The 23051-nt window shown below is 34.9% G+C and overlaps 1 protein-coding gene and 1 non-coding gene across 2 annotated transcripts; both read left to right on the forward strand.

The window, feature by feature from the left end:
• Positions 1 to 12091: 12091 nt before the first annotated feature.
• Trnal-caa lies at positions 12092 to 12206 on the forward strand. Its single transcript has 2 exons — positions 12092 to 12129; positions 12161 to 12206. It is a non-coding gene; the product is annotated as a tRNA-Leu (tRNA).
• A 3123-nt stretch (positions 12207 to 15329) lies between these two features.
• On the forward strand, positions 15330 to 22829 carry LOC123677551 (class E basic helix-loop-helix protein 22). The gene is made up of 3 exons (XM_045614132.1): positions 15330 to 15676; positions 18083 to 18306; positions 22178 to 22829. Exons 1-3 carry the CDS (start codon positions 15548 to 15550, stop codon positions 22617 to 22619), a joined length of 795 nt encoding a protein of 264 aa, XP_045470088.1. The 5' UTR covers positions 15330 to 15547; the 3' UTR covers positions 22620 to 22829.
• The last annotated feature ends 222 nt before the right edge of the window (positions 22830 to 23051 follow it).

Raw genomic sequence — 23051 nt, forward strand, 5'->3', positions numbered from 1 at the left:
TATTTTAACAACTTACATTTATGCACGAAATTTGAATCTAGTTTAGAAGTTATGCGGAGAATTTCATTCAATTTTATCAACTTTGGAAGAATATATCTACCTTAATATGGATTTTGAGCCATAAGTTTATTGATCAAAGTATACTTATTTTTCAATGTACTATAACCCCCAGAAAGCTCGGTACATATTTTGGACTCGCCCTGTATAATATACAATTGTATTTTCTTTGATGGATAAATGAATAATAAATATTTTGTTTAATTCCGTAATGTATTTGTTTTTTATTTAATTTTGATATTAAAAATCCAGACGTCACGTCAGTTCTTTTAATTTATTTCAAGAGGAATGGAGCACCTGCCAAATATAACGCGGTTTTATATAAACACCCTCTATATAGTATTCCAAACGAATCTGCTAGTTTCAATATTTGACGACCTAAATTGGATCCACAGGATCCAACGATGTGGCAACATCGCATCCGGGCCGGGAGGGCAGCACTCAGGCCCGGAGTTCGCGTAGCAGTTTCCGGATTTTGCTACCTCCCAAGCCCACAGGACTCGATCCGGTGCCGTTAGAAAGATTAACTAATGTACTCGATGCAGCTGGCTATTTATAGAACGGCGCTGGGGTCATCGCAGGACCTACCAGCTACCGAGTGAAGGATGAGGAGGACAGAGCAGGAGAGAAGAGGGAAACAAAACTAATTTCAAATCATCTCACTACATATTGCAACCATAGCAACCTCTCTAAGAGATCAATTTTAATTCTCTGCATAATGCAATTGAACTCGAAACATAAGTAAATACAATATTATTGAACATAATGAAATTGTTTGTTTTATACAAATTCAATAATAATAATACTTCAAGATTGAATAGAAATATACCAGTCTTGTCATTTGAATCAAAATTAGGTAGGAATCTTGTAATTTGAGATAACCAGCTATAAACACGCATAAACTTATATTTTGCCATTCTAAACATATATAGGGTGTTTTTTTTCGAGGTATATAACTTTAAGTTGGCATTGCTGTTCAAGATGGCGACCGATTTAACAGCTGTCAAGTGATTTATTCTCAGTTTGGTTTGGCAATTCATCATGAATAGAATCACGTCTAAACAACGCTTGCAAATAGTGCAATTTTATTTCGAAAATAATGGTTCTGTGCGGAATACGTATCGCGCACTAAGTCCATTTTATTTTGTTTAGCGATGAAGCGCACTTCTGGTTGAATGGCTACGTCAACAAACAAAACTGTCGCATTTGGAGTGAAGCTAATCCTCAAGTGTATGTCGAAACACTGTTACATCCAGAAAAACTGACTGTTTGGTGCACTTTATGGGCTGGTGGAATCATTGGTCCGTACTTCTTCAAAACGATGATGGCCAGAACGTTACAGTCAATGGTGATCGGTATAGAGCTATGATTACTAACTTTTTCATTCCTGAATCGAACAACCATGATATTCAGGAGCTGTGGTTCCAACAAGACGGCGCAACATGTCACACAGCTCGTGCCACAATCGATTTATTGAAAGACACGTTTGGTAACCGCCTAATTTCACGTTTTGGACCTGTGAATTGGCCTCCAAGATCTTGTGATTTAACACCGCTAGACTACTTTCTGTGGGGCTATGTAAAGTCATTGGTCTATGCGGATAAGCCACAAACCCTTGACCATTTGGAAGACAACATTCGCCGTGTTATTGCCGATATACGGCCACAAATGTTGGAAAAAGTAATCGAAAATTGGACGTCCAGATTAGACTACATCCGAGCCAGCCGTGGCGGTCATATGCCAGAAATCATATCTAAAATGTAATGTCACAAGATTATCTTGCGGATAAATAAAATTTATGTCAATCGAATAATCCATCGTTGTTTGATTGCAATTTAAAGTTCTATAGCTCTAAAAAAAACACCCTTTAGTAGGGTGAACGCGATTATGAAAATTGAGTTTTTGTACATTTTTTGCGAATATCTCGTTTTCTATGAGCTTTTCACAATTTGTATTTCAATTTTGTACAGGATTAAATTCTTTATAACTTTTGTGCAAAAATGTTTTAAAAAGTTTCTTCGTTTTAGAGGTAAAAGGCAGGGAGCGCGCTTTTAGAACATCATTTAAGGCAGTGATTACAAAGGTGGTCCAGCTGGACCCCTGGGGGTCCACGGTGTCGTGAAAAACAAATGGGGGTCCACAAGTTATCAATGGGGTTTCACGAAAATTTTTTTGGTTTCGATTGTAAATAAAAATAATATCGGTTTGGCTTCATTCATAAAGCTGCTCGAAACTGCGTAGTGCCACAATTTAATCCTCAAATTGTTTATATCCAATCTTATTGTATCATTTCGAAATATTCAACGTTTTCAAATAAAAACCTGGAATTTACATAATGCTCAAAAATGTTAACCTCCTGTACCGAATTTAAATTTATAGCTTTTTCTTGATTAATTCATTAATTCTTCATCTAAAAAAAAAAGGTTGTAGATACCTATATTATATTGTGGGGTCAACAGATATCAGTAAAGCTATGAAAAGGGTCCACGAAAAAAAAGTTTGTGAACCACTGATCTAAGGTCTTGCGGTAGTCCCGGCCAAAACCCTGCTATATAAAGTTTATTAATTGTGAATGAATACTTGATTATTGATAATTTTCATTTCTTATCAACTATAACTTTATATTGAATTTTTTTTCATTCATTGAATATCTAACTGGCTACGTTAATGAGCAGAATTGTTTGGGGCTCGGAAAATCCAAGAATGTTTGTTGAAAAGTATCTTTATGCTCAACATGGTACTATTTTTTGGGTTGGTGGTGTGATTAGACCTTACTTATTCTACTATGACCAATAGGTAAAAATACCCATCACTGAAGGTGATTTTATGATAATAATAAAAAACAATCTTAATTTAGAAGAAACCGTCAACAATCAAGTGTTCAATCAAAATAGTGTCAGAACAAAAAAAATTTCAATAATTCGAAATTCGCTCTCACAAGCTCGAAATAAGCAAATGAGATCATTACCAATATCATAAGCTTCCAAATTCAAAAACATTTCGCAAACTGCGTTTTTGAATAAATAACCTTTCATCGAAAAATTTCATACATAAGTTTGTATGAAATTTTTCGATGAAAATCCAGATCATTTTAATGCATTTTAAGGTTCTAAATTCAATTACATTTCGCAAATTTTTTTTTTTGAATAAATAACCTTTCATCGAAAATATCATACATAAGTTTGTATCAGATTTTTCCATGAAATCCAGATCATTTTGATGCATTTCTAGGACTAATCAGTGAAAACACAGACAGACTTGACTTTTTATGTAAACTGAACTTCATAAGCCATAAGACCTAAGTCTTTGTGCAAACTACAAACCTGGTTTTCATCAATACTATGGGCTACAAATTTAAATCAAATCAAAATTTATTCAATACATTAAATTAAGCAGCAGCAATATTTTCAGTAATTCTGGAGCGACGCACACGATTTCGATTCTTCATATCACTAAAGTGTCCCAAGAGGTAAAATATTTTCACTATTGTGTTTTACGAACTGTGACTCCAAATTTCAACAATATTTGTAGTGAATTTAAAGAAAAATTCTTTGCTTTGTTTAAGTAGATATTATCCATTTTTATTGATGGCGTAGTTTGTACTCGTCAAATTCCGAAAAATTGCTTCAAAAGTGACAGCTGTTCATGTAGTGGGATATTCAAAATGAAACCTTTCATTGGAAAGCCCTTCATAAAAATTATTTGCAAGAAATTGCATATCAAACTCTTAAGATGTGATGCCACTTTTTGTCTTCTTGTATTTTTTTCGAACACAGTAAAGTTGAATTTAACTAAATTTTCTCCATAGGATGAGACATTCATTCAACGTGTGAAATTAATAAGTACGTCAACAAATTATCTAGTGAAACCTGAGAAATTCCGAATAATAATTAAGTATTGAGAACGGTAAGTACATTTTACCGATCGAAGATAATAGTTATTGTCTGAGATTGGTAGTCCTTAACGTTCGTATACTAAGAGCATTTGTTGCACTATAGACACACTTTCTACTCAAACACAAAATAATCATCTAAAAAATTGAAATAGTTATTCGTGGCTTCAAGGTCAATGCTCGGTATGAATATAATAGAATAGTCTTTGAGATGAAAGCTCAGCGATTATAGTTTGTCACAGTGACAATAGTTAACTCGACTCTGCAGAAAAAATTTTGGATAGGTACTACGGTCAGTTTAATAAACATATGTCATTTTCAGAAAGCAAATTCTGTCCCCAACTTGAACTATCAAATTTGATATGAAGCGCGCGGAAATAAAAACATATCAGTGATATGATAATGATATTTCACTCAATTCGTGAGTTTCTCCACAAAGAACGCACTTCTCATGTCCCATAGAGCAATATGACAATTAGGAAAAATATCGCATTCCCAATATTCAAATTTGCATATTTAATTGGGAATCACTCAAATGAATATATTTCATTCAATATAATATGCATTCATAATAATACAGTTAAATTGTGGATTTGAAAATATATCATAATTTGACAACGTAATCTTACCATGTTGGTGACATGTAAAAATTGCAGATACTTCCTCTATCTATTTTTATCTATGGTACTACGGAACGTAGCGAGTTGAAAGAACTAATGTTGAATTCAGCACCAGATTTTGTGAATTCAGCTACTTCTCAATCCAGCGGTATTTTTATCAGCAATTGAAATAATTGTACATTCAATATTAAATGAATTAATTTCAAATTGTTTGTGAATTATTTCATTATTTTAATGAATATTTACCCATTCTCACTTACCGTTCGCTGAACGGTAATGTTCTTAGCAACCAGTTAAAATAATCTACAGATCCAGCAACAAACGCTGTAACTAACACAAGTCGATCTATCGAGCAAAAAAGCATAAACATCCTAAAAAAATTTAATACCCCTGGATATGTTCATATGCATCCCCTCTCCGTAATTCTAGATTTTAACATGGCAACGGTGCCATCACCGCATCCAAAATCCGAAGCCTTGCCGACTGTTGCTTGGAAACAGCGTAAAGCTCACTGTATATAATCGACACTCATTTGGGGCAGCATTTAGCTCAATGTACCAAAAAAGCATCCCTATTCGATCGCCTTTTATCTGAAAGTAATTAAGGGGTGTATGGTAAGAAAGTTGCATAACTAGCGAATGGAAGGGAAATCGCGTGGAAATAGCTGATATTGGATTTCCCGGAGTGACTTTCCATGCGAATTATTGAGAAGGGGAAATGAGTTCAGGAAGTTTATTTGGTGTTAAGAAAACATTTCATGTTGAAATTATTACTTTTCAACATTTAAATTAATTCAAATGTCACTATAGGTATGATGGAATTCCTAAAAACGTTGTTAAAACATATTCAGAAATTCTGGATTTTTGAGTTATGGTCTGGTTGGTTTTCCAGCAAACTTTTGATTGCAACTCGAAGCTAATATACTCTGAATTGAAATACGTCCCGATACGGTGTTTATACTCTCTTTTTCACTTCTTGGATCGTAAACATAAAGATAAGGACGCACTATGAAGGATTAGTTTCTTTTCTCTCCTGCTGATGTTTTTGGAATTTTCATATATTAGAGGAAATATATTACGGCGAGTGTGAGAACAAGATGTTGTGTCTTTTTGATTCAATCGTCAACATCGCTCGACTTCCAGGAATCGGATATGGTTGCTTCTTTCCACCGTTGTTTTACAGTAGAAAAATTGATGATACTCTTCTCAAAACGGAGTTCTAGGTATGTATATTTAATTCGCTGTCGAATGGAAATCGTGTTTTTAGAATCATTATTGCTTATGTAAATATTGAAAATTTTATACAGGGTTTTCCATTCTTAATAGCCCATTAGCCCACTATCTGGTCAAATATCACTTTTGAAACTGTTATCTTTTCACATTTGACAATTATTCAAAAACTTCCAGAAAAATCTCTCTGTTTCTTTCTCTATAGATACGCGCACCCGTAGTCGCTTCATCGGTGACCAATCACGTACGATGATTTGACAAATTACCGCGTCTTTGCTAATTCCAGTAGCGTAACATGAATTGAAGCGTGCAAAATCGTTGCAACTTTTAGACTTTTATCTTTGGAACCACGTGAAGATAAGATAAGGTTTATATCAATCCTCCACAACCGATTCAAGACCTCAAAGATGGAACTCTTGAGGTTATCGAGGACATACAAATGTGCGAATCATTCTTGGAAAATTGTATGGAAAGGATACGGTGCTGCTGCAGCCATTTCGATGAAATCGTTTTCCATCGTTAATGGCATACCTTCCTCTCCACAATGGAATAAACATCCATTGATGATTTCTCTAGAATTGCAAAAGTTTGACTCGAATGTTTGAGATTGACTTGAGTTTGATTTAAAATTAAGTCAAACTCAAGTCAATCTTTCTGACAAATGATTCAAGTCGAATCAAACTGGACGATGGTTACAGGTTTGAAAATTCAAACAGTTTGTCAAACTAGTTTGAAAGAGTTTGAAAATTAATTTATTTAGCAGATACCTTGAATGAGTGAAATATTTAGGTTAAATACAGTAAGTAGGTACAACAAATACCCATAATAATCTAAAACAAAAAGAAAATACATTAGTCTAAACTTTACAACTCCAACCTGTTACCTCAAAATTTTTCGTGAGGAGTAGTTTTCACTTCAGTACTTTTTACAAATTGAGTGAATGCTGTGAACAAGAAATCTGGCACTAAAGCCTCTGCTAATAAAAATTAGAAGTACAATCAAACAAACCAGAAAATTTTAACTTGAAGAATATCTAAAGAAGCTGCCGTCCAAAAACTATTTCGACAATTTTGGATCCAACGTTTTATGTTGTTACTACCACAAATACTACTTGACCCAGAAGGTGTTGCTTCCTGTGGAAATTCTACTTCATGCAAATTTTTGCAGCCTTCATCAAATGTTGTTAAAAAACTATTTCCACTATTGGCATTTTATACCGTTGTTCGTTATTTTTACATAATTTGCACTTCTGAAGAAATCAGTGAAAAGCATAGAAATAATCAGATTGACGAAAGGACATTGCTCTTATTATAGAAAGCTCAATTTTTCTATGCTCATTAACAGTTGAAATCATAGAAATATTGGGACTCTTAAATAAAAAAAGGTTTTCGACCATTTTCTATTATTTATATAAATACAAACTATACAATGTTATATATTTTTGAAATCAGGAAAAATTAGGCTTTCAAAAAATTGCACAGAAATCTAGTGTTTCCATTTGAAAAAACATAACTTTGGGTCGTTGCTTCGTAATTGAAGACCCTTTTGAAAATACAAGCACGCCACTGGAACCTACGTACAAAAGTGCCTGTATATTGTTTTAATTTCAGAGCTCTATCATCAGTATTAGCGAAGATATAAATGTTTTTCGATATCGCAATTTTTCCAATTTTCGCTTATAACTCGAAAACAAAAGAAGGTGGCCAAAAATGAATACTACTCTTGTGAGTTTCTCAGAAAAAGGGACCGAGAATAGGGTATCAGATTTTGTCTATCTCCTCTGGTTTAAAAGTTGTAGTGCTAAAACATCGAAATTTGCCCACCCTGTACTCTTCACTGGCGCAAATGCCTACTTTAGATATCAATTATATAAAAAGGCATTTTGAAGGAATCAACTTAGTTACCAAAAAATGCATTCGTCCTCTTGCTTCAAGATGTTTCTTTTCGTCCCTAATTACGCTCGATTTGGAAGGATTTAGAGGTTGTTAAAATTTTCTCTTCACATTTCATCCAAGAAAACAAAAGCATCCCGCCTTTCATCATGATGCCACCTACTAATTCCATTTCTCAAGGATTATGAAAGACGAGCTTGCATTATCGTAAAACTTGATGCCAACCTACAAACACTAACAGTCCATATCGACCGAGCACCTCTCCTATACTCACAGATCACCTCACCCCCATTCTACAGCATCATCCCCCCTTGATTAATCCCCCTACGCCCTTCCAACACCCAGATTTGATTTATTAATGCTGTATTCAGACCGATGCGTTATTATATTCCTCACATATATATAGTATCCTCCAATGTGTACACGGCTATTCGATAGTTGCTAACAAGGTAAATACTCAAAGCCAATATGGTCTTTGTATTTGCATTCGATCTGCAATTCAAATTGATACTCAAGGCAATCGTTAACACAATTTTTTTTTCGTTTTCTTGTGAAGGGTTTTCCAATAAGAGGTTCCATTGTGTATAGAGCCCGCTGTATATATGGGAGGCAGCTATCAGCTTTCGATATTCGACAATTAAAAACTACGCCATTACTATAGAAATGGAAGATACACGCTTTAAAAACGCAATGAAATTGTCGAAATTCACTACAAAAATTGTAAACATTTTGCAATCGCAGTTCGAAAAATTAAAACACTTTTGAGTCGTCCAGAAGCACCTAGTAAAACTGACAGATTTGTGCAGTTGAGACAAGTTAGTGATTCAAATAATCGAATAACCTTCCTATACAAAAACAGATTAAATAAAATGTCTTTCATTCAGTTTCTTTTTCCCGATAAACCGTTCTGGCTCTAACGATAGTTGAATATTGGCGTATTTTATCTTGCTCTAGAAAAACACACTTTTTTCACTCCAAAACTTTGGTTTATTATTATTGACATGTCTTTTAATCAATAATTCCTTCTTCCAATACAATCCAAATGAGTTTAAACTGTAAACCCATCATTAGTTTAGAAAAAAAGGATTTTCGAAATCACTATTTGAAATTTAGTTTATTTCTTTATATTGATTTCAATGATTAAATAACTCAATGTCTGATGAACAAATAGAATCCGTAAATTTCCCATAGTTACATCGAATTTATAAGTGGATATACCCTTGACGACGTGGTATAATGATTTGGGTGTTTCGCCTCCTGCCATATTGGGATCATTTTTTCTATAGTAACATTCTTGGACGAAAGTCAAGCTCTGTGAAATGTCATTGAATTATCAAAATGCAGTGATTGGTTATAGTTATTGAAATTATTCGTTATATAACTGTAACGAATACCAACTCGAGCATAGAAAATATATTTCGATTATACGAACCTCTTCACTCGACGTAGTTCGCGAAACACCACTCGAGATGCGCTCTCGTGATGTTTCGCGAACTATTATACGTCTCGTGAATCGGTGTACCTATAATCGAATATGTATTGTCTTTGCTCTTGTGATATTTGATATTATAACTGAATATATTGAGGACATGATACCGTCGTAGGATTTATACAATGAAATACTCGAATTCAATCACTAAAAATTGATATTTTCAGAGTTTTATTCAGAAAAAATAATTTTTTTCACTTTTTTGCATTTTTTTTAATGCTAAGAAATTTTGGTGGCAAACCTCAGATTCGGATTCAGCATCCCAAAAAACATATAAAATCGAAAAAATCAAAACTACCCCAAAGTTACATCGTATGATCGTGCAGGGACAGATAAAATTTTCCACTATCGTTTGAGCCAGAACAGTTTATCGGACAAAAAACTGAATGAAAGGAATTTGTAAGATATTTTATTGACTTTCTTTTCGTATGAGAAGGACATTCACGAATAATTGATATTTTTTTGTTCTATCACAAAATTTTGTTGGAAAATCGTAAATTCGGATTCCGCACCCCAAACAACATGAAAATCTACCCCAAAACTTTACTGTGAGGGGTCCTTTTGAGCACAAATTGAAGGCTAATTCCACAAACGACATTATTTTGCATAAAGAGTAAAGACTTAGGGTCTCAAGGCTCTTGAACTTCAGTTAACACAAGCACTCAAGCCGATCGATCACCAGCAACGTAGTATCTTCATGTTATATTCCTTGAAATGTATCAAAATGATCAGAATTTTCATCGAAAGAGCAATATTGCAAGAAGAATTTCCTGGTCGTGTTGTTCATCGAAAGAATGATCACAACTGGCCATCGAGATCTTGTGATTTAATACCTTTAGATTTTTTCTTTGTCGCCTCGTGGAAGATATGTATCTACTAATGTCCGCAATCGATTTCAGACCCCAAATTCGTGAAGTTGTCGAGGACATACAGCCGCAAATGTGCGAGTTGGTCATGGAATAGTTCATGAAGAGGACATAGTGATGCAACCGTAACCGTGGGGGCAATTTGGCTGATCGTTTTCCATCGTTAATGTCATACTTTCTTCTTCACAATGAAGTAAACATCCATGAATTTCTCATCAAATATACTCGTTTTTTATATCAAAATAAAACCTCTTAATGTAAAACCATTTAGTACGATCAAGTAGGTTCATATTTTGTCAAGAAAATGCCGCGAATTGATGATTCAAAAGGCCCGCCTAATTAGATAAGAGTCGATCGAAGAAAGGATATTTCGATCCTTTGTTCTACACACTGCTCGGCAGTTATACAAGGAATATTACGAGTATCTATCATTTACCTAATCAAATCTGAAAACCACCACTGAAGACTTGGCTTCTATACTTCCTGTGGGATCGATTTTAATTTTCCAATACTTCATAGTTACATTTAATTTCATTTAGTAATGAGTTTTTATCGGGTAAAGGACGAATCCATCAAATATCCGTTTTTTTTTGAGCTCATCTTAAGTTTGTTCGTAATTTTCAAAAAGAATAACAATGTTGAACACAAATTTGTCTTGAGTATGATGAAGCGCTGAAAATGTTTTCAAAATTGACTGAATAGAGAACGAACAGTTAAAAAAAAAATCTCATGGATTTGATCCGACCCTATCCAGAACTCAAATTAGTATATCGTGGCAATTTTTTTCATTCGAAACTCAGTGTTAGTTTCTGTTTTCGAACTAGGTACTCACAACTTAACATCTCCCAGAAATCATATTTTCCAAAGAATGTGGATGTGTTAAGTTCACCTAGGTTTTTCCCGAAGTTTTATTCAATTGCTCAATCCTAAATTTATTTATTCTGCATAGAATGGTTATTTTCCAAAAAAATCCCGAAAATGAAAAATAAATAGTTAACAAAAACAATTTGAATGAATCATAATAATAACACTTAACTGACGTTATATACGAAGCTTCTAAGCCTTCGTTCATTCAAGAGTGAATTACGCCATTGGAGACCACAAAACTGTATATAGGTCTAGAAATTACTTCATATCAATGTTCGAAATCTCTGAGGTACCTAATGGAAATGTGGTTTTTTGTTTCAATAATTTTCTTGAATTTTCTATGGACCTAATGATGTGAACAGTTTAAAATTTCGGACGGATCTTGAAATTTTTGTTTTAAGTATCATTTTTCAAAGGGTCAAGTCCATTGGATTCATGCTTACGGAAATATTGGGTAATTTTTTGGGATATTCTATATTTGGCTTGAAATTCTCGTTCAACATCTAGAAGCAGAATTCTATCTTGATTGTTGTTGTTATCCTACCTGTCATCTCAACCTATCCTGAAAATTTCAAGTTCCTATATAGTTTCTATATAGTTCGTTCCGTTCGAGAGTTATTGTGTATACGGCAGGCCAGACGGACGGACAGAATCGAATTTGAGAAATAATTCGTCATCTATGAGTCAAACCTTACCGTTTGAGATCATTCCCTGGCCAAAATTCCAGAATTAGAGTCATTGTAGGTAACCAAATGAAAGAGCGATAGGTATGTTCGGAGAAGACCGCTCAAAAAAAAATACATACTTTATCCAACAATTTCAGGCAGTACTTCAAAATATTCCGTTATGGAATAAAAATTATGATGGTCCTATTCATTGAAAGAAAATTACATATTTTCGTACACTCTATTATCAGAAAAAATCAGAAGTGGATATTATACTGACATCTAGCGGAAGTTAATTCCAGCATACATTATGAAGGTCGCCACATAGATGTCAGGACCATCCGTTTCATCGATTTCAGAATTAATTCCCTAGTATTGTTATTTTACCATTTGAATTCAGTAATAGATATTCATTTCATTCTATATATTTCATCTTTATGCATCTAAATGGAACAAAAAACATTATTAGTCTAGATGACGAGCTAAATGATACCAAAACTCTCAGTTCCTGCATGTCAGGATGGCCGAGCGGTCTAAGGCGCCAGACTCAAGGTTTCCTTGCCTGTAATACAGGTTCTGGGTATTCTGGTCCTCAATTGAGGGCGTGGGTTCGAATCCCACTTCTGACAATACTTTTTGCTAGTTTTTTTTTTAATAGATTTTTTTGTCATTCTGTTAATAATCAGTTTTGTTGCTAGTTATTTATAGAATCATTGTTGTTCTCATTCAAGGATAATTTTTTTTCTCACCATTTTTATAGTTTTTTCCTCATTTTCTGCAAAAGCTGTAATAAGTTACAACCTTTACCTAATATAGGAACCATAAAATAAATATAATAATATCCTAACCTTCTTCTATCGAATTGAAAAATATAGAATTAATAGAGTACTCAAATGAATTGTTTCTCCATCCAAGAGAGGTCACCACTATACAGAAATTAAATCGAAACATATCTCAGTTTCACTACTCCGGTTTCCATGGCAATGGCATCGCCTTTTGTTCCTCTCGCCCCTAGATGAATCAAAAATATCAGTGGCGTAGCACTACGGTCTGGTTTTCCTACTACCGAAATTTTTATTCTCTTAATAATATCGAATACTAGATGAATTGAAATGATAATAAATCAGGAAGAAATGCTGCAATTGATTGATTCTTTTTATGAGTAAGGGATGCCACCGAGATTTTTTATTTTCAAATTCTCAGTAGTTTTCAAGAAATTTATGGGTCGTTCACCAAAAAAAAAAGGTTCACTGAATCTAGAAACGAAAATATTTTTATTTTGCGGTATCAGTAATTGTCTGAGTCATTTTGGAACTATTGTTGACATATTTGAGAGAAAAGTTAAGAAGTCATTCCAACTAAAATCAAAAATCTTGAGCGGCTTCATGTAAAGTTTCTTGTGGATAGTGTCTTCAAAACCATAGACAATTTAATAATAACATCGAAAAAAATTTGAAAATATTTCCGTAGCAACAGATATCACCAAGTTGAAATTTAGTTTGCAAATGCAATATAAACATCAATCGAATGTTCATACCGAATTTCAGGAGGATCGTATTATAAAAATCTGCCATCTACGTAAAATACTTCCGCCGTAATTTTCTGAAATTCGAGTCTTTATTGCAAAAAAACTGGTTATACATTTATGATTAAAATTATTGTCCATCCCTGGTCACTACTTTCTCCCATCTTTCGGGCAGCGCCCGTTGATAAAACTGGTCATCTTTCGAAGTGATCAACAAATTAATCAAATTTTTTAATTCTTCATAAAACCGGAAGTGCTGGTCATCCAGGCCGTGTGCCATTGATCAAAATAAGTAATAGTTCGAGGGAGCAACATATGGAAAATACGGCTGGTGGGGTAGGACTTCCCATTCCAACGTTTCCAAGTATGTCTTGATCACTATCATGCTGTGAAATCACTTTATCATGTCTCTCATTGTATTGCGGCCGTTTGTCTTTCTAAGCTCGGCTCAAAAGCATTAATTATGTTTGATAACGATCTCCTGTGATTGTTTCAGTCGGTTTTAACTACTTATAATACACCACGCCAAGCTGGTCCCACCAAATATTTTGGAACCGTGAATATTCGATTTGGCAGTCGACGTGGAATCATGGTCGCGGCTATCTTCATGGTTTTCTGCGCTTGGAATTATCGCAATGAACCCATTTTTCGTCTTCAGTCACAATGCGATGTAGAAATCCCTTCCGTCTTTGCCTTGCAAGCAGCTGTTCACAAGCAGAGAAATGCCGTTCAACAACTCTCGGCTTCAACTCGTATGGCACCCAATTTCCTTGTTACTGAATCATTCCCTTGACTTTCAGGCGTTTTGAAATGGTTTGTTGCGTCACTCCCAATGCTCCTGCCAATTCTTGTTGCGTTTGACACGAGTCTTGATCAAGTAATGCCTCCAATTCTACATTTACGAAAACCTCTCTTCTACAGTCATGCTGGTCTTGGACGCCAAAATCATCGTTCTTGAAGCGTTGAAACCACTCTCGGCACAATCTTTCACTAATAGCGGCCTCACCATAGGTATTTGAGAGCATTCGATGAGCCTCAGCCGTAGATTTCTTCACATTAAAGCAGCAAATTAAAACTTCCTGCATATAACGAGAATTTGTTACGTTAGCTGACATCTTTAATCGAGAATAACCTTATGATGCAAACACAAATCGACTAATATTTTGATGGCGTTATGTTTAGAAATACCTTAGCTTATTGTGTGACATCTACGATCTATTTATTTCGACTACTCCTTACCGCAAAGTGGTACACCTAATATATTAAGGTATAAAGTTCTTAGCTCTCCAAGGGCGCAATAAGCACACGTATGAAGTATAAACGCTCCAAGGTTGCTGACACCATGTCAGTGTTTTTCTCATGCTTTCCATGAATATTGTTCATCAATTGTTTCATAAGATGGATACTTTTCGAGAGTACTTGTTTGAATGTTCTTTAACCCTATGCAACATTCAAAGGATAAATCGGGTTTTGGAAATGATATCCAACAGCCACTATGCGTTCTCGGATCCAACAATTTCAGACACTGTTATTCGGAAATGCCCTATCTATACGCTCTATTGGTGTGACGTCGCACACCGCCATTTTTGGTTCTCCTGTCAGTGTTCGGAATCCAAACAAACAAATTGTCATTCAAATTAGTACGGTGTCGTTGAAGGAATTGGCTTATTTTCATAAATAAGAGTATTCGAGGAAAGATTTCAGTATTAATTGATAGACAGAAGGGACGAGGTTAATACCAGTAAGTTTGAATCCTGTATCATTCCCCAGATTTTGTAAAAAAGCCGTTTTCATTAGTTGAACTTCAAGTTCGAACTTACTGGCATTAATTTCGTTCCTTCTGTCTATGAATTAATAGTAAAATCGTTCCTTAAATAATCTTATTTATCAAAATAAGCCAATTTCTTCAACGACAACGTACTAATTTGAATGACAATTTGTTTGTTTGGATTCCGAATACTGACAGGAGAACTGAAATGGCGGTGTGTGACGTCATCACTTATTGTATTATTATATATATATATTATTATAGTGTATTGTTTTATGAAATTCAAATAATAAATATTCATTTTTTCGGAAAAGTGACTTTATAACAACGAACATGTTGTTTTAGTGTTATAAGAGAGAAAATAGGGGTTGAACTACCCTTGTCGACGCCTCTGGTTTCTAACCCCACTAAACGTTACCCATTCATGGGGTCGCATCTGTCAATTTTTCACTCGCACGTTCAACTGTGGCTCAGATGGCATTGTGTCTGATTTTGAAATTAGTTTTGCGCCCCTCAAAGATATTCCCTTGATTTTGTTTTGAACTTCACTTGTCATTCCCATCAGTACAACGATCCCGTGTATTTCAATCTAAATCAGTGGTTCCAGAGACAAATAATGAGTGAGAATTATTATATCTAAGTTTTATTGTGTTGCAAAATACAACAACATTTCGGACATGAAATCTCTTGATTACGAGTCATCATCTGAGGGGGATGACACGACATCATTACCAATATCTCGGACAGTGGTGGAACCTGCACATTGGTTGAAAACGAATGCACAAGGATGGGGATGGCAAAGTGGGGTAGGTTTTTTCAAAATATTTAGATTATTAAACAGAAAAAATGTAGATACAAGGAATTATAGTCAGCAGTATTCCTTAATCCTCTTATAAATGACAATTCATGCCTACTTATTATTTATATGTACACCGATTTTGAAATGAGATGAAATCAAAAATAGCTGAAAGTAAAAATACAAGCGTAAAAAATCTATTTCGAAATGCAAATCATTCAAAAGTCTCCTTCTGCTTTGTTTGAGGTTGTGCCCAATTCATAGAATCTTTTTGTACAATACTACAGGCCTAATTTCATTCACCTCAGTGAAACTAGCAGAACTTTTTCAATTTTCGTTTTGCTCATAATTTTAGGTTACTTTAATACCCTATTGAAATATTTTTTGCTCTTCAATTGTGGAAATTTTAAGCTAGAACTAACAAGATAATTGATTTTTTTGGACAATCTGATTACACCTTAATTTCAGGCTCATGTTTGAACCCACAGCCAAATTTCTGAATTCACGTTTAAAAAAAAATATTGGGTTCTGCTAGCTTCACCATTAATCAAGCAGAACCCAAGCATAAAGAAACTCCTCAGAATGATTCACTTACACATTAATAATTAAGGTTCTATTCAGGCTAATTTATTATCCTATTGCGATATTCTTTGCTCTTCCGAGCATCTTACAAGATGTTATTGGTTCTTCCAGATTCACCCTGAACTGGCAGTACCAAATGCAAATCGAATATACATAAATGAAAAATCTCCATTGCACCATAATTTATGGCTAACGTTTGAATCTTCAAATCTGTTCTGAGTGATTGGGCTCTGCTAGCTTAACCGGGTTCTGCTGGATTAATCATAAAACTTGCAGAACCCAAGAACATTAATTGATAGTTATCTAGAATCTTGTTAGGAGTCGGTTTTGGGTTAAAAAAGCGTCCAAATGAAAATCTCTTTAAACCTGTTTATTTTGGAAAACATTTTGATTAAGTAATCTCAGCTCATCGATTTAATTAAAATCATCCTTTAAAATTGCTATTGTCAAGTTGACAGACCGGAGAAGCCAAGCCTTTAGGTCAGTAAAAGCACTTAAAAGCATGACTTCTAGTATTTCAACTGGCAAATTTGCTTCTTGCACATTTTATTCACTAAATAGCCTCGTTATTTTATTGGTGTTCTGTTTTCGATCAGAAATCATGTCACTACAGGACTAGACGCAGTAGAGCTTCACGCCCACTATATGATTGGAACTTGCCATAACCAAAATGTCAAAATAAGCATGAACATAAACAAACAGGTAATATGACAAGTTTGACTTTCAACAGCTGTGAGTATATCAGGGGAAAGGTATTTGCCGCTCTGTACTGGAATGAGGGGTGGTACGCTCTTGATGGAAAGTACCTTTTGATATCGTGTACCATAACCACTCCAGTCAGAGTACCTAGGACGATTTTAGCTGTTGGGTAAACAATTAATAGTGCTGTATCTGTGTCCTTTAATATTACAACCAATTACTTGATTAACAAGTTGTATCATTAAAGCAAGGGACTTATCAAGTATTACCTTCTTTCATTTCTTCAATCAACTCTGGGTTGGTATAATGAACTTTAACGCTGCTATGGGATCTCTATTAATTCTTTCGATACGTGGAGCCCTTTTTTTTATTGCGTTTGTGTTATCAATGACTCCATAGATCTGCATTTTTGTATGTTAACCTGGCTGTTCAAAAGGAAGGAAAAAACGATTTTGGTTTCGGAAATATCCCTAGCTTTCTGTAAGAGCCTCATGTTATTTAAACTCAAACTCATAAACAATATGAATTATCCTCAGGTGTAAGAGAGGTTCGTTATTAAAATTCGATAAATAGATGTTTTGGTCATATTTAAGAAGCTAGATCGTAGGTAAGTAGATAGGTCAACATAATGAACAATTGTTCATTAACAAAGCGTTTTGGTTTATTATACAGGGTGGGTCAAAAATGTGCACCGAATTTTCTGGAGGTGATAGTACATTGAAAAATAATTATAGTTTGATGAATTATGGCCCAGAATGCATAATAAGGAAGATATATCCTTCCATAGTTGATAACATTTTAAAAATTTCTCCGCTTATAACTTCTAAACGGTGAATGCCACCAGATTTAAATTTCGGCCATGAGTTCATTCATTAAACTATACTTAATTTTCAATGTTCCATCACCCCCAGTGAAATCGGTACATATTTTTGAATCACCCTGTATACATTTGAAGTTTTGAGCCACATCAAGTGTAGCTGTTCTGGAAATCGAGAAATACAATCTTTATTACCTCAATCCAAATCAATTTGTTTATTATCTAATAATATATCTCAACGAATACTGAACTGTCTACCCATTAACCAATCTGAATCTTTATTGACAAATACATTTTTTTATTCTGATAACTTCTTAGGCTGGAGTAGGAGGTCCAAGTTCCTCAGGTAACACAATGGATCCATCAACTTATCCAAATTTCCATCCAAATGGAGAAGATAGCCAAATACCGGGAAGGAGGACGCCATTGGGTGCAGTTGGTTTGGGTGGCTTCTATTTTCAAGGTTATCCATCGAACCTACAGGGAAACAGTGGACCCTCTGATGAAAACAATCCTGAAAGTGGACCAAGCCAAAATATGGGGTGAGTTATTAATGATAAAAGTTAATGATGTAAGACAAACTTTGGCTGAAGTATGAAGGCTATCTATTGTACCTGTAAAACAAATTTTGTTTTTAGATGTATCACATGTTACCCTGTCTTGTTGATGAAATCAGCACCTATGACTGAAATAAAAAAATACTTGTAAATGCTGGTGTGAATAAATTTTATTGCATTGCGACATACCTCGATGAATTGGCAGTACCTAGATAGTTCTTTGATCCCTATGAAAGAATAGACCAATAATTCGTTTCTCTGATATAACATTACTTTTCGATAAGTAGTTCTTATATGTTGAAACATTCTGGTCGTCCTATGCTGCAAAATCTGTAGAGATTTCTTTGGGTATGGCCGTTTGTTCTTATCGTGGTTAAAGTTTTGTTCTTTGTGGCTTTACTCCTTATGGAACATAGCTCCTTCAATCGCTCTTGAAAAGATTATTCGGCTTATTTTCAACCTCGTTTTTGAGAAACCTTTTTTCGTAAAAAAGTGAATAATGATTTTCTCTTTATTTGTAGCATATAACATTATGATGAAATACATAATTATATTAAATTTCTCTTCATATTAGATCTTTGAAATTCCATTTTCCTTGGTATCAAGGAATTATATTCTTCAACATTCTTCCTGGTATATTGATTGCTTTTTAAGTACAGAATATTCAAAAAAGAAATAGGAAATGTACTTATAAAAAAATGTTTCTATAATAAAAAAGTTATCTTAATATCTTGATAGCATAACTAATAGCTCAGATTGGTAGATATGTTCTTTTTTTTGTTAACTAGCATTTGTTTTGTAAACGGAATTCTTATTCTGCTATCATTCCTTCGCATATGCTTGGATCCGATATGTCTACCAAATTTGATTGATACCAGACTCGACCAATACAATTATATTTGCCACCAGAAATCAATAATGGTAATGTTATATTATGATGGGGAAGATCTCTGAGCAGTACCTATGTTCAATAACATAAAGTTTGTATCTGCATTGGTGCCATTAAGTTTCTTACTCTATGTAAACTCTCACATTCCCTCGAGCAATTCATTGAATATCACTAAATGGATGTTATTCTTGGTTCCCAGATTATGGTTGATTAGGAATCAGGATTGAGATAATATTTTCAGTTGGGTGTTTCACTGATATTTTGCCATAGTGGTGAGTGAAATATTTTTTAGTGGTTTAATTGCTAGTTGGTGTAACTAAGCCATGCACAATTATATATTATCGTGAGCATTTCAATGGAAATGTGTCTCATCCGAGAAAAAACGTTATTGAAGTTCGATAACCTCGACTAGCTTTTGAACTCGTAATTGCTGTATATTTTGGAGATCTCGAGACTTCCTAAATTAACGGGATCTTATCTGCATTAATATTGAAACAGTTGTCTCGAATTTATATACCTAATTTTAATTGTATCAATTGAAAACCTCGATTTGGGATCTGGACATTGTAATGACAACAAAATTTTCTAACAACTCTCACAGAATCACAAAGTGGCATTTTGGTTAGTGAAGCCTTCTTCTTCTTTTTTTTTTACTCTGCTTCCTCTTTCATCCTCTGAAGACTTTTGTACCATATTTTATGTGGGCTATCAGGAGGTTCTTTTAGTTGGGTTTTTGATCTTCAGCCCATTTTGCCAATCCATTTGGTCTCTCACTCTGCCAATCTGGTGCTCTTCCGTTTTGATCCCACTTCTTATCTGTTGCCTTAGTTTCGATCTCAGGATGTTTATTTCTGTTTTTCTGTTCAACCTTTTTATTTTCGCCGTTTCTGCATTCGTTTCTACAGCTTATGTTATTACAGCCCTATCTTATGTCTTTCATATTCCGACTTAACTGTCAGTGTTCATATAGTTGTTTCTCTAGACTAAGTCCATCAATTCTTGATGTTGTTTTATGTTATAGTTTCTCTAATCGAGTTTCTGGTTAGTTATTTTTTACGCCCAAATAAATATACTTTGAGCTTTGATGTATCGATTGGCCCTTTGCTGCCAATGAATATGTTTTCTATTTTTTTTTATATAAATATCTGCATATTATATTTCTTTGCTTTCATTTGAAATTTCATAACATCCTTTGCAAATCGTCGTTAATTTTCGCCAACAGTCGTCTGCATAACACAATAGTTTGAATTCTCTCCGCTCCATTCTGTATATTTCATCACTTTGACGCTTTATATGACCTTATCTCTAATTTGGTTGAATAAGGTATGGTTCATACTTTATGCTTGTCTCAAATTCTTCTTGGAATTTATGCAGTAAATCCTTTTTGTGTTATTGCCTTTATTTTACTGTTTTTTTTATTTTGTGACAATGGATGTATCTAATACATGTAATGTATGGCCTCCTTCGAAGTATTTCTTCGATAAGAGTTAGTCTTTCTGCTTTTTTCAGACCGACCATATATAAGAACAAGTGTTTCTTGAACTCGATTGACTTGTAAAGCATGTGAAAATTGCTTCTACAGTCGATTTATTCTTTCTGAAACCTTATTGTCCTTGTTATATGGGAGGCTATTTCCTCATTCCTACAAGTTTCTAGTCCAAAGCATTTTTGGCATTGGCTAGTGACGGCCGAGGCATTCCGTCACCATGTAATCTGGAGTTCTTTCCTCCTCCCCATAGAATCTGCACTCGTCATTTTCTGCTAGACTCATTCTAAATAATAAATATAAATAAATGCCCTGTGAGGAATCCAGTGAGGAGGTGTAGTATATTTTTGCGAAGATCCAGATACTTCTTAGATCTCGTATTGTCAAAATTTCGAAGAAATATTTTGGAATGATCCAACCCAGGAAGATTCTGCCAGAGTATTTCTCTTTCAGGTTTTTCCTTCTCCTGAATCTCTTTTTTGTGGGTATATTTGCCTACACCACAGATAGGTTCTGAGTCAATGATAGGAGTTTGTGCATCTTTTCTGACAAGTAGATTGGACTTTGCTTTCCCTTCGATTCCCGAGTGTTCGAGTCCCAGTCTAAAAAGACCTTATTATTCTTGCCTATTTCGTTGAGTTTTTTTCGGCACTCCTATACCATCTTAGAATCGATTATAGGTGAGCTCAGAGCTCTGATTGCAACCTGACAATCAGAATGAATCGCTATATCAAATTTCTGATAGTTTCTTGCTAGACTAATTTCCACACATATTTCTATTGCAAGTATCTCTGCCCGAAAAACACTTGGAAATAGCGGCCTAACGATAATGTGCATTTGGTGCTAGTCCCGAATACTGCAGCGTCAGTACCCGTCGTGGTTTTAGAACTATCTGTCTACCATTTAATTGTATTTTTTCCTTGAGAACTGGAATTGTGGATAATTGTATGACATTAGTCCGGGAGGTGCTCTAATGGTTTCCAACCTTCGATAGGAGATGGAACTAGAAGAAGAAGAAGAAGTCCGGGAGGACCAGACTCTCTGATTCTGATTCTCTCACTACCGGTACCTTCTCTGGATAGTCTCAGAATAGCCTCATAGGCTACTCTATCTTCTATCACAAGATGTGTGAGATCTGTAATGATCTCCAATGCCCTAGTTAACACGGTTGCATAGCTTCATTAATAGAAATAAAGGCGAGCATGTGTATTGTGTCAAGGGCTCTCCTCGTGCTGATTTGACTTGCTCTGGCATGCCAGAGACTATTGCCTCATAGGTTATTATGGGCCGCACAGTCATCACGTACATCCATCGCAATATTTTTGGTTGACATCTCCAAGTCTTACCAGCGAAACTTCTGCACGCCTTCAATTCCTTAATTGCTTTGTTATGCTGTTGATGATACATAGTCACAATTACTAACCAACTACAAACTTGAATTTTATATCATATAATTCATTTCTCCCCTTTAATTTTTTCAGTTGTAGATCACCTCAATCACGACCCTTGCCAAGCAGTTCACAAAACGCAGCCGGAACAAAGGGAAAAAACCGCCAAGGAAAGACAGTAAGACTAAACATCAATGCCAGAGAGAGGCGCAGAATGCACGATCTGAACGACGCCTTAGACGACCTCAGAGCTGTCATACCGTATGCTCATTCACCCTCTGTCAGAAAGCTCAGCAAAATAGCCACCCTTCTTTTAGCCAAGAACTACATCCTGATGCAAGCAAATGCTCTTGAGGAAATGAAGCGCCTCATAGCTTACCTCCAAGGTACTGCAGGAGGTGCGCCGATTGTAGTGCCACCTGGATTTGACCTCCAAGGTTTCCCGGCGGCGGCTAAGTTCCTTCAACAGCAGACCATGCAGGGAGAGAGTGGACCTCCAAGTGATAATACGAGGCCTTCTGGATCTGCCATGTAGTATTCTCGAAGGCTCTGAAGCTATATTATGTAGTCAAAAATTTGCCCTCCAAACATTATTAAAGCAAGTGCTAAAGATTGGAGTGTGATATTCTATTACAGTCTGTTCATATGGAATCGAGGGTTATTAATTTTATTCTGGTTTTCTATTGTGGTATCAATTTTTTTACTTCCACCCTAAACAACAGACATTTTGGCAGGTTCTAATAAATTCGAGGCTTTTTGATCAATAACTTAAAAGCTATCTAACTTTTAAGTTATGAGAAATTTTTCTAACATTCTTTAAGCTTCTGCAATCGTTAATATTTGCAAATCTGTTATTACATTTATTATTTTATGCCTGTGATAACAATACCTACTGCTGCTAAAACCATTTTGATCATAGTTGGTTTATGCTACGTCTTGTAACAGGTTGAGTGTCTCCATATTGGTT

The sequence above is a fragment of the Harmonia axyridis genome, chromosome 4 (genome assembly GCF_914767665.1).
Source record: "Harmonia axyridis chromosome 4, icHarAxyr1.1, whole genome shotgun sequence".
Classification (NCBI taxonomy): domain Eukaryota; kingdom Metazoa; phylum Arthropoda; class Insecta; order Coleoptera; family Coccinellidae; genus Harmonia; species Harmonia axyridis.

Coding starts and splice junctions, on each gene's coding strand:
- LOC123677551 (XM_045614132.1), top strand. CDS start 15,548: ATGAAATCTCTTGATTACGAGTCATCATCTGAGGGGGATGACACGACA. Junction 15,677..18,082: donor GATGGGGATGGCAAAGTGGG/GTAGGTTTTTTC, acceptor ATAACTTCTTAG/GCTGGAGTAGGAGGTCCAAG. Junction 18,307..22,177: donor GGACCAAGCCAAAATATGGG/GTGAGTTATTAA, acceptor TAATTTTTTCAG/TTGTAGATCACCTCAATCAC.